An 11,956-nucleotide genomic window follows, 5' to 3' on the forward strand; every position below is an offset into this window, starting at 1 on the left:
TTTAGTTCCTGTGACCCCTGACGTACAACTGTGTGGCCTTTTCCCATGTTAGTAGGCGTCGTTTTGTTGATTGTGTCTTTGCTTGCCTTGTCGAAGCAAGGACGGAGGCGATCGTACGTTGATCGCATTTTGTCAGGTACAGGTTCAGTCTCGCCTAATCCTTTTTGAATCAAGGCAGGTGATGAAACACCACAGGCGAAGATTTAGAAAATGTCTAGATCAATGCCATCAATCACGATCAAATAAATGCCATTTTCTACTTGGCGTAGAGGGCGCAACCTATGCGGCTCATAGCCATGCCAGCCATGCCTATTGCTATCGTGCTCATACGAAAATTTGAATTCAACGGTTCAGTACTTCGACGAATGTCCTGTGAGCCAGTGTAGATTTGTGCCCGGTATCCCGTGCTCGTGGTCAAGTTTTCGGTGAGTTGTGCTTGTTTTGGAATGTTATCGAAGGTGTGGAATGCATTTGCAAAAGCGCTAATACAGCATCTCGATTTTTTTTCATCAGCCGTGTTTAACAAAGGACGTGGCTGGTTCAACGAAACCAACCAAGTCCTTTGTTTATTATGTGTTCATATGAACCTGTTAAATTGTGTTTATGTTAAATTTCTCAAGTGTTCCGAATATGAAGGTTGTGCGAACTGCAGTGGAATCTGATACGTGTAGGCGTACACAGTAACCACTACAGTCTGGACCTGATCGCCTGGAGTTTCTTCACGGCACTAACACGGAATTATAGCGATAGAGATGAACATTCCGTGAACAATAAAGATGAACATTTCTTACGCAGTTAGCAGGTACCTTCATTGTCCGATACGCCAAATTCGTTGTACGTTTGAAAATACCGGTAGTCTGGGTTGCGTAGTAGCCCTCGTTCACCGCCTGCGCGCCAAATAGGACGTCGTTCAAATCACTTTATTGCAGATTATGCCTGATTTGAGAATGAGATGTTGGAAGCTCACTTAATTACTCCGCATTTCGAAGAGTCTAAGAACATTCACTGTGTCTGTTGTCATGGATCTCATGGATATTTAACACTTCATGGACACGTCTCCTATGGAAGAAGACACAGGTCACTTTTCGTACACTAAGAAACGACGTTTTTTATGGGACACGTTTTCAGTGATTTTAACGACTGCGAAACTAGCAGAAGCATAAATGAACATTCTTGGAATCCTCATAATGGGGCTGCTAACTTCGCATCTGACATCTGCATTGTTGTTGGAGCGAGTACATGCTTAAGCTCAACTCCGTCAAGCGTTATTTTTTAGCGGTTTGCAGCATTGCGAGGAGGAAAATCTAACGCTATTTTTTAGCGCTATATAGCAAATCTCTATATGTCGGAAACGGCCTTTAAACTTGCGATGAAACTTGTGATGAAACATCACCTCTGCCAGTACCATATCCATGCTTTTACGTACATGAACTAAATCACAGGCAGTGGCAGAGTTTGCAACAACGTCTAACGGTGTGACTCATTGCCAACGTATTTCCTCAAATGCTAGAGTGCACTTGTTTCTCGTCCTACCCTTCTGTTACTATTGCTACGCTCTAAACACAGAACTTCACTGCATAACGTGCGACTGAGAGTATGGCATAGATGCAGGCCATCTGGTGGACAAACTCCACGATGTGAAAAGCCTGAGTCCGGACAACAACTAGTAGGGCAGGACAAACACATGAGATGTTTGTCCTGTCCCTCTAGTTGCTGACCAGACTCAGGCTTTTCACATCATGTGCGACCATCACTCGGAATGCTCTGTCTTGTAATCTTTGAAAGCGGGAGGCGTACGCCTTCTCTGCAACGCTTTACATAAGCTCAAAATATTGCAGTCTTCCGCACCCCTTGTCAGGTAAATCAGGAGACTGACCGATATCGTTTGAATTGCCTTGAGCATGTTATGCGGTGAAGTTCCATTTTTATGGCGTAGTTGGTACACTGTTAAAAGACAACTTCACCGCATAACGCTTCTGAGATCCAACCGCAAGTCAGAATATCGTTCTGCCTCCCGATTTGTGCAAAATATGGATACACCTATTTTGGATGCTCATCAGTCATATCTTTTTCTTTTTAGATTTTTACCAGAATGGGGGAGTTCCTTTGAACTGTTCGTATGAGAAGGCTTGTGAAGCAGTTTGAAATCTTTTCAAATCTCAATTTTTTTTTGTGGTCTGCTTAGCTGCGAAACACTAGAAAAGTAACTGATAAGATGGCATAAATGCAGCCCATCTTTGACAAAGTCCGGCCCTTTGCAAGGCAGAGACACAAATGTGCACAAGACTCGAAACTTAGTCTTGTGTATGTGTTTGTGCCTCTGTGGTGCCCAGACTCTGACTTTTTCCGTGACGAGCTAGCAGTGTGCAGTCCTAATTAAAGAGCAACAGTGATGAAAGGCATTGTGGGGGATTGAATCCTTCAATTTCTGGTCGGAGGTTTGCCGTTACTCCAAGTATGCCGATGGGCATTTTGAGCCTGGAGTGTCCTTTTGTATCTCATCAGCCTACATGATCAACACTATGCTTGCAGATCCGTGTGCAGGTCTGTTCTTGCTCTTGCCAAGTCTCCCAGAGGAATCCTGAACTGGTAAAGCTCAAAATTTGCTATTATCAACCCCTAGTCTCCTAGTTGGGAATGGAAAATTTTTGACAGAATATGCTAGAGTGTACAGCTTGAAGCAGAGTTAACTTGAACGCGCCTCCGACCTGCGGAGCGGGCAGAGAGCCATCCTAGCGGCACTTAGGAGGAATAAAGGGAAAGAGTGTTTCGACTGTCCCACTTGTGCTGCGGGGGTGTCCTCCTTGCCAGGAGCTGTTGACTTGGCATTACCCTCAGCTGTGGTTATCATCAGCGACGTTTGTTTGAGTGTGTGGTGATTATGGAAAGGTGTATGCTGGCCGATATCGCACGGATGCATGCAGTTATCTCAATGATGATTGTGAAGGCAGCACGCCAGCATACACCCTTACATAATCACCACATAATAATAACCACAGGTGAGGGTAATGCCGAGTCAACAGCTGCTGGCAAGGAGGACACCCGCGCAGCACAAGTGGGACACGCGAAACACCCTTTCCCTTTATTTCCCTTGAGCGCCGCTAGGGTGGCTCTCTTCCCGTTCTGCGGGTCGGAGGCGCCTTCACGTTAACTCTGCTTCAAGCTGTACAAGTAACTTGGTAAGTGCCCTTGGCACTTGGTTTCATTTTTTTTCGGTGTGGGGGGGAAGCTGAACAGTCTGAGTGTTGCAGCATCGCTGAAGCGACTGTGTGTTATTTTGTTTCTCGTGCAATGATGATGCGGGTTGGTTCACTGCATCAACTTGCGTCTGTCTGAATGGTGGGTTCATGTTATCCAGTGAGATGCCAGGGGAGGATAATTTGAAGTTATGTGATTCCATAACACCAATGACCAAAGCCAATCCAATTTTCTTTTTTTGCAGGTTATATAAACATGGCAGACAAAGAGAACGTGGTTAGTATCTAGAATGCGGCTACACTAGTTTGGTCACCTGTTTGCAGTTCATTGCTTAAGTTATTGGTGTGCTATTTGTAGTTGACGAAATCCTCTCTACATTTTTTGCTGCTTTTGTCTTTTGAATAGCCAAGCTCCGCTAATACGCCTACAAATGATGATGAGCAAAGCTCTCAAGTGGTTCCGAAGCCCCCAAAGCGGAGGTTAGCGTTGATGCTTTTATATTAAGCTGCGAAGGTGCTTATCTCCTTTTTATTTGCAGGACATGCTTGGAATGGACACTGAAAGATTTTGACATTGGCAGGCCACTTGGAAAGGGAAAGTTTGGCAACGTGTATCTTGCTCGAGAGAAGCAGAGCAAGTTCATCATTGCACTGAAGGTAGAGGATGTGTGTTACTTTATGTTAATGCAACGCGCTCCAACCCATGATTCAAACCACTTCGAGGACCCTACCACTACCCTAGTACCACACAATGATATAACGCACTTCAGCTCGTGGAACTGCAGGACATGCTCTGTTGAACCTCGCTGAAGAATCACTTTGTCGGAGCAATGTATTGCCGTCACAATGGAACTATTTCTCATTCGCGTCGTATCCTAGCCGCTCTCCAGCGAACCACCCTCCGCGTGCGCGCCAAAACAGACCCACGTGGTTAGCATAAAGGACCAAAACCAGTCTTTGAGTGTGTCCGACGCGATCGTGCAGTGTCCCCACTCCTGTCGTCCTCATCTAGCGCCATCTAATTTAGCATGGAGATAACCTTGTCCGGCGCACCCAAGGTCATTGGCGCCGCAGTGCATGTGCATAAGCAGTTGTGAAAAAGGTCTAATTCCATTCCATGTTCCTCACAGGGGCTGTCTTACAGAGCAGAGATGATTCCGTGGCTAAGTATATTAGCTGATTCATAGCTAATTCCCTTTATTACTACTTTAGATCAGTACGTATCTAGAATGATTGAGAGATGGTGGATGTTACTGAACTGGGATTCTTCACTCCCCTGGTGTCATGTAAGATGTGTAGATGAAACCGAAAGAAACCGAATGAAGCATGAACCGAATGAATGAAGAAAACAATGGGAAACAATGTGCGTTTTCCTCTCGTCACAGATGAGTCTTTAGATAAGACAGTGAAAGGCCGTTTTATCTAGAGTTCCAGAGTGCTTGTAACATGTCATGGATCATAAAACTTTGAGACTGAAGGCCGGATGTCTGAGGCTTTCTAGGACAGAGAATCATCTGTGCCTCGTGAAGCCAAACCCTTCCTTGGTGAACTCTAGTTCAACGGTCGCATCCGGAAAACCAATTATAAAACCGATACCACTGTGTTCATCGGCCAATAACCTACTTAGCAAATTTTTTCATCCGAAAAGTGCTTGTATGTTAAACGAATTTTAAAGGTCAGCACTGCTTCCGCAGCTGCAGAGGCTGTGGTGGCGCGACGTCACTCCCTAACTAGAGGAGTGAGAGGGTGGAGCTCAGAGGATAAAGGCGCAGTCCAGTCACCCGCACAGTCACGCCGTTTCTTTTCTCGAGGTCGCGCCCCCATTGGTTCTTAGGGAGTGACGTTCTCTCATTTTTACAGACAGGGAATTCTGGCAAACAGTCAAACTATGCCACTGTTTCGCGTGGGATTTTCGATACTCTTGTCAGTGGTCCACAAGCAATAACATGATGCTATAGTTTTGAAATCAACTGGAACGGACGCGACTGTCCCTTTTAAGCTTGCGTTCAGAAGTTGAGAAGGAGTGTGGGATGACAAAATGATGTTGGAATGAGTCTGGAATCGATGTTTAGCGATTGAAAATGTTGCAAAGGCATGTTTAAAATAGTGAGTGTGCAACTATAAAACGCACTCTGCCAGTGCTTTTCTGTTACAGTTACACGTACTTCAGTAACCTATTCTATTACAAAATTCATGAAAATTTGGTCCTTGTGAAGACTACTGTCTCTGCAGTCCATATACGGGGTATTCCAGAAAATGGGTAATTGAATTATAATAAAAACTACGCCACCTAGAATCACACGGTGAATGGCATTTGTTCTTACTAGGTTTTTGCCCCTCCTGATGTAAATGTCATCTATGTCTAATGTGTCGGTTTCGTTACGTCAATTTTTACGAACTGAACTCAAATTTGTCAAGTACAGGTCCCTTTTTTTTACTCCACCAATGTGAAGCGCATGGTGAATTTACTCAGGTTCGTGATAATTGAAAGTGATGTTGAGGAGCTATCCCATCAGAAAAAATTAGTTGAACATCATGTCAGTCCGACAGAAGGAGGGCTAAACCCAGACAACAGAGAGAGTGTAGAGAAAGTGACAGTTATTGAAATTGGGAGAGGGAAGGCATGATCCCAGCCGAAACCCGATGTGATAAGCCATGCCTGTCTTACCCCTTTCTGCTATCCCTGTGTGGGCTGGGTTTAGCAACCTTCTTTCGCCAGGTTGGGGGCGAGGACGCGCAAAAAGTTTATTTTTTCCAGAAGGGTAGCTCCTCAATATCCATGTCAGTTTTCATGAACTTGAGTAAATTCTTCTGGGGTAAAAAATGTAAAAACTCTGAGGTAAAAAATATGACCTTTACTTGGCAAATTTTTGAGTTCAGTTCGTAATAATTGACAAAATAAAATAGAAAATAAAAAACTAAGTTAGATGACCTTCACATCAGGAAGGGGTCAAAGACGTAGTAAGAACAAATGCTGTTCACCACATGATTCTAGATGGTGTAGTTTTTTAATATAATTACACATTTTCTGGGACTCCCTGTATACTCATCAAAAGACCGCCCCATACTGCGCCTATAAACGCCTAAATGCGACATTTTTGGGGTTGCCTGCCTTGTTATCGACTCTATTGAATTGTAGTCTTTAACATTTCTAGATGCCATAACAACCTTTTTTTAGAGGCGTAAGTGCGAGTGCAACTTTCGGGCTCATGCTGTGTGCTGCATTTTGCTCTTCGTTTCTGCGTGTTTGCACCTTTTGTTCCTCTTTTGCGTTTGGTTTCCTTCAGTACCTTGGTTTGCTAGAAGGGGTTCATGTACATTTGATTAAAAGATTTGGCTTCTCTGGGGCTTTCAAGATCTTCGAGGTAGGAGAACTAAAGGTATTATTCAATATAGCATGGTTCCAGGCCGCCTCAGCACTCGTGTACAAGACGTCGCAGCTTGTATGGTATCGTAGCCTTTAAACGAGCGAGTTGTCCTTGATGGAGCATTCTGAAACACCAACAATGCCGAAGAGCGTACCAGACTAACGTGCCAATTTTTGTATTTTATTGCCTACTTTCATCGTTTTTAGGGCCTAAATTTCAGGTCTGTATTCGTGACGTAACAAGCACAGCTCTGCCATGCTATTCCCGCGCTTGGACTGAGCGTGGTTTCTGTGACCTTCTGTTTATTTTCGTCCATTTCTTCCCGCAGGTAATGTTCAAGTCTCAGTTGCAAAAGTATGGTGTTGAACATCAGCTTAGGCGGGAGATTGAAATCCAGTCACATCTCAGGTATTTACTTATTTTCTCGGCATTGTAGACTGTACCATCCTCGTGCAGATATGCTGCATTTTATGCCATCACCCGCCCACAGGCATCCTCACATCTTGCGGCTGTATGGCTACTTTCACGATGAAACCAGAGTATACCTGATCCTTGAATATGCTCCGAAGGGGGAGCTCTACAAAGAGCTCAGGAGGTGCAAGGTGTTTGATGAAAAGAGAACAGCCACGGTATGAGAGCAAAGCTGATTATTGCTGCAGTGCTTTCACATTCCTCACTTGTCAATTTTCACACCCTTTTGTTTTTGTTGTTGTTGTTGTACAGACACAAGAAAATTAATTCAATTATAACAACATGAGATTCAGCTTCTCTGTCTGCCTGGATATAATTATTTCTGCTGATTGAGATTGGTATTGTGACAGTGTCATCATTCATGAGTGCATTTTAATGTGGATTTGATTGCTTTTGCCTATGACATTTTGCTGTTCGCCTGCTTTTAGTTTTGTTACATCCATGTAGAACTTTCTAATTCATTTTTCTTCCTCTTGATTTTTCATGCAGTACATCTATCAGATGTGCAACGCACTTAAATACTGCCACAGCAGGAAGGTTATCCACAGGGACATCAAGCCAGAAAATCTCTTGCTGGGCTATCACGGGGAGTTGAAAATAGCAGATTTTGGCTGGTCCGTTCATGCACCATCCTCCAGGTATGCACTTGTGTTTACTTGTCCATTCCCATGGTGATTAGTCACCTGAAGCCTCGTGTCCTAGGCTGCAGGGTTACTCCCATGGAAAAATAAGGCCCACGCGCGATGGCAGGGACACACAGCTGTTCTAGCTTGTTCCCTTCTGTCTTGTGGTGACCCAGTCTCTCGTGAAGTAGGTTTTCTTGCCTTTCGTAGCAGAAACCGTAGTGCAGAGACTGACACCTGGGGCTCGCCAGTTATATTGTGGGCCTTGCAACTATGACGCTTTTTTCTGATTTTTAGGAGGAACACCATGTGTGGCACCATGGACTACATTCCCCCAGAAATGCTAGATGGAAGGGTGTACGACGAGCATGTTGACCTGTGGTCTATGGGGGTTCTCACTTACGAGTTCCTAGTGGGAAGACCTCCCTTCGAGTCCAGCACCTCGGATGAGACTTACAGACGCATTCGCCACATTGAGATGCACTACCCTCGTCATTTATCTCCTGAAGCCATAGACTTCATTGGAAGGGTAAGGATTCCACTTGTAAGCATAAGTGGCTGGTGTGTATGTTCTGAGCTTGCTTTCCCACCAAGTAGATTGCCATTTTTTTCTTTGTCAGTATTTGTACTGATATTACAGTGTATCTAAAAGGGGCTTTGGTAAAAATCTTTATATCAGACGCTCCATGTTGTGTGGGTATACTTTGGACTGTGCATTTTTATGATTTGCTAATGAGCCTTCTTAATGGGTGTTCCAATAATTTCTTTCTTCGATGCAGCGAAACAGGAATAAGGACAGACACGAGAGACGCGGTACGTGTTTGTCCTCGTTCCTGTTTCGCTGCATCGAAGGATCATGTACCAACCTGCCCATTTACTAACGAATGCAATAAGTTATCTACTTTTGAATTCTAAATGCCCAATGTCAGTTGTGAGCACCGTAGTCACCGGTAAATTCGTAACTGAATAACAATTTATTTGGCAGGTTACATAGATACAGGATAAAATGAAATGCGCCGTGCGACCACGTGTCCACTTTCATTCGTGTCTCGTCGTCCTCTCTCCCTCAGGCGTCTGCCGGTGCGCCTCGGTTGCCATTTGAGAGATGGAACGATGCCTGGCACTACCGGCCTTCAATCAATTGCGACCTCGTAATTGTCGTCATTGAGCCATCGTGGCTGCCACTTTGGACGTTGGACATCTGTTTAGAGAAACGTGGGCTTCATAATCCAGGTTGTGTTACCCGTAGGGTGATTGAAGCGCTGACATACGTTACAGGACTTTACATATGTAGCAATGTCCTTGGCCGTATTTGTCCAGTGGTATTTTCGTTCGAGTTTTGACAGTGTTCTTGTCACATCAGCGTGTCCCACGTTATCGCGGTGTGATGTCGGAATTGTTGCTCTGAGATTTTTGGGAAGTTCGATACGAAGTGTCTCGTTGTCCCCGTTTTGGCTCACGAACATAAGTGTCCCGTTTACCACGCGAAATGTCTGCATGATGTCATCTTTTGTTGCTTGTGGTAGTACGTCTGCGTCTTCTAGGTTATAAACAATGAGTGAGAGTTTCGGGATCTGGCGTTGAATTTCTCAAAGCGGAGAATCTTCTGCAGCGATTATATACAGTGCATTGATCCAATGCGTCATTCTGAAAGTGAGCCAGCGACTTCCCAGGTGTGTGGCATATGACGGAGTTGTTGGCCATTAAGGCTAGTACAATGCGTGCAAGCCATCGGTTAGGGTTTTTCTTTGTCATGATATGAGCTAGTGCCCAGTTGTCAGTGTATAGTTTGGAGCGTTCCATGCTGTAGAGGTAACTGTGAAATCTTTCAGTGATTGCCCAGTGTGCTGCGATGGCTTCCAGCTCTGTCGAATGCTTGTATCTGTCGGTTTCCGGCATTTGGTGGCTATCGTATTCCACCACGCGAATGTGCTTTCCATGTGTTTGGGTGAGAACAGCACGGTAGAAAACCGTCGTACGAAGCATCAACATGGACCTGAGTTGGGAGCGCTGGGCCAAAAGTTGCAAGTATAGGCAGAGTTGTCAATCTCTGTTTTATGGTGTCCGTAGCCATCTGACATTCATCCGTCCAATTCAGTAATGCATCTTTTTTTTTGTAAGCTGCATCAAAGGTCGGACAATTTTGGCGAAATCTTTGCGGTAGTGAAATGCAAACCCAAGGAACGAGCAAATGTCTTTCTTCAAAGTAGTCTTGTCATAATGTGTGACAGCTGATACTCATTGTGGATCCATGGCGGTGCCTTCGAAATAATATGCTTGACCTCACGAAGTCGCATTTATGCACATTGGCACGCAGCCCCATTTGAGTGATGATTTGAAGGGTGTGATCAAGAAATGGGTGCGAGATGCTCGTCGACGTCATCGTTGAAAATGCACACATTGTTGATGTAAGCAACGACGTAACCCACGTCGATGAGTTCTCGTAGGCCTGGTTCATCATTGCTTGCATAATCGCTGGCGCGGTAGACAAAAAGCATGCAGACAGGCTCATAATGTCAGTCTTCGGTGACAAAATGGAGCTTTCGATATGTTCTCCTCTCAAACTGGAATGCCCAGTATGCTTTCTTGATGTCCAGCTTGGTAAAGTATGTCAATCCCGAAATTTTCAGAAGGATACTGTTCCTCTTCTGCATTGGATAGGCTCTTCGTTAGGTTAGGTTTTAGGTACACATCTTAAGGTTTCGTTTGCAAGCTGAGGAGCCTGTAATCTATGCATAAACTTTAAGGGGTGGTTTCATGATTTGGCTGGTCAACAACAATTACTGGCGATGCGTACAGTGAACGAGACTGCCTGATGATGCCTCGTTTGAGCCAGTCAGCGATTTCGTTTCGGATGAACTCTTGGTTGGCATTCAGAGTTGTGTATGGTTGCATTCGGACAGGGTTATCAACCGCAAGTTCAATCCTGTGCTCCGTTTGAGAGTAGAAACCCCATCAATCACTTGGCGTTTGAAACACATCAATGTGGGCCCAAAGAACATCCTTTAGTGTCCCAAATTTTTTGTTGCTGATACTAGAGGAATTTTCGAGAACCTCAGTGAATGCTGTAATGTCATCTTGTGATGGGAGGTTCCAAAAATTATCCTGCTTCGCTGAGGTGTCTGTCATTCGTCGTTAAATTGATCCGCAGACTGTGACTTGGCGCTTGCGAGTGAGCTCGAAATCTTCTTGCTTGACCGGTACGGTATTTCCTAGTTCCTCTGCAGTGTCGTGTAAATCGCGATTCGACACAGTCATAAAGTTAGTCGCACGAATGACATTGTTTGTGATTCTTTTCGTGGACGTTGGAACTTGTGATCCTATGCTACCAGAGAGTGTAGGCGCTTGTTTCGGAATCCATTCTATACAAAATGACTGGTCACTAACGATCAAAGTTCAGACTCAAAAACTGTTCTCCTCCAGTCTGCCTGCCATAACGTTCTGCGGAAGTCTTTTTACCACACAAACTTCAATAGTTGCGATACGATCCCAGTGTTGATGGTCGCCTCCATTGTACGAATTGGTTCGCATAAAGTTCCAAACTGACCACGCAGAACAACGTTCCATGTGGGTAAGATTTCAAATCAGTGAGTTTTTGCAAAGTCTCGGCGCAGACCCTATGTGCCACAATATAGCAGTCTTCAGTGCATTAACATTGGCTGGCAAAATAATGCAGTCATTCATGGATTCCTCTCAGGTGTCCTTAGCATAAACTGAGTAGTTTAGAATTGACAAAATTTATTTTGGAATGACAATTTAAAATATTTACTATTAAAGATGTAGCGAAGAGAAAAACAACGCGTGTACATGGTGTGCTGATTTCTGTGATGCTGGCTGTCTAATTGATTCCTTATCTTTCCAGTTTCTCAAGCTTGTTCCTCAAGAGAGGATGTCCCTTGATCAAGCCTTAAAGCACCCGTGGGTGGAGAAAAATGCAGATACCACCTTTGTTGCAAAGACCCTTTGAAGCCGCTATACCGTGTAGACGTACACTTGACTGCCTTGTATTATACATTGAAATACACTTTTACCATGCTTTTTTTCTTTTGTGTGTTTGGTATTCCTTTATTCAATAAAGATGGTCTGTACTGCATGCTTACAGTATGTATGTTTGTGGCATACAGAACAGTTCCGGATGTGCATTTTCCTCAGTTGTGGTTGTGCAGTGAGTGGCTTGCACTGCATTGCACACAGTGTGTATCTGTATTTGCTGTGTAATGTGCATCCAGTATGTACAAAATTCATAATCCAGTATTCTATCTGCTACTTCTTTGTACATCCTTATGTTTCTATGGTG

General features: G+C 44.3%; 1 protein-coding gene across 2 annotated transcripts; it reads left to right on the plus strand.

Moving 5' to 3' along the window:
- The first annotated feature begins 289 nt into the window (after positions 1-289).
- On the plus strand, positions 290-11,703 carry LOC135378336 (aurora kinase C-like). Of its 2 annotated transcripts, XM_064611350.1 has the most exons (10): positions 290-425; positions 2,533-2,589; positions 3,443-3,474; positions 3,604-3,677; positions 3,737-3,854; positions 6,894-6,973; positions 7,056-7,194; positions 7,526-7,674; positions 7,957-8,188; positions 11,522-11,703. In XM_064611350.1, exons 3-10 carry the CDS (start codon positions 3,454-3,456, stop codon positions 11,624-11,626), a joined length of 918 nt encoding a protein of 305 aa, XP_064467420.1. In that variant the 5' UTR covers positions 290-425; positions 2,533-2,589; positions 3,443-3,453; the 3' UTR covers positions 11,627-11,703. The 2 variants fall into 2 exon arrangements, with proteins under 2 accessions (XP_064467420.1, XP_064467421.1); XM_064611351.1 differs by lacking the exon at positions 2,533-2,589.
- The last annotated feature ends 253 nt before the right edge of the window (positions 11,704-11,956 follow it).

This window comes from Ornithodoros turicata, chromosome 1, assembly GCF_037126465.1.
Source record: "Ornithodoros turicata isolate Travis chromosome 1, ASM3712646v1, whole genome shotgun sequence".
NCBI classification, from domain to species: Eukaryota; Metazoa; Arthropoda; class Arachnida; order Ixodida; family Argasidae; genus Ornithodoros; species Ornithodoros turicata.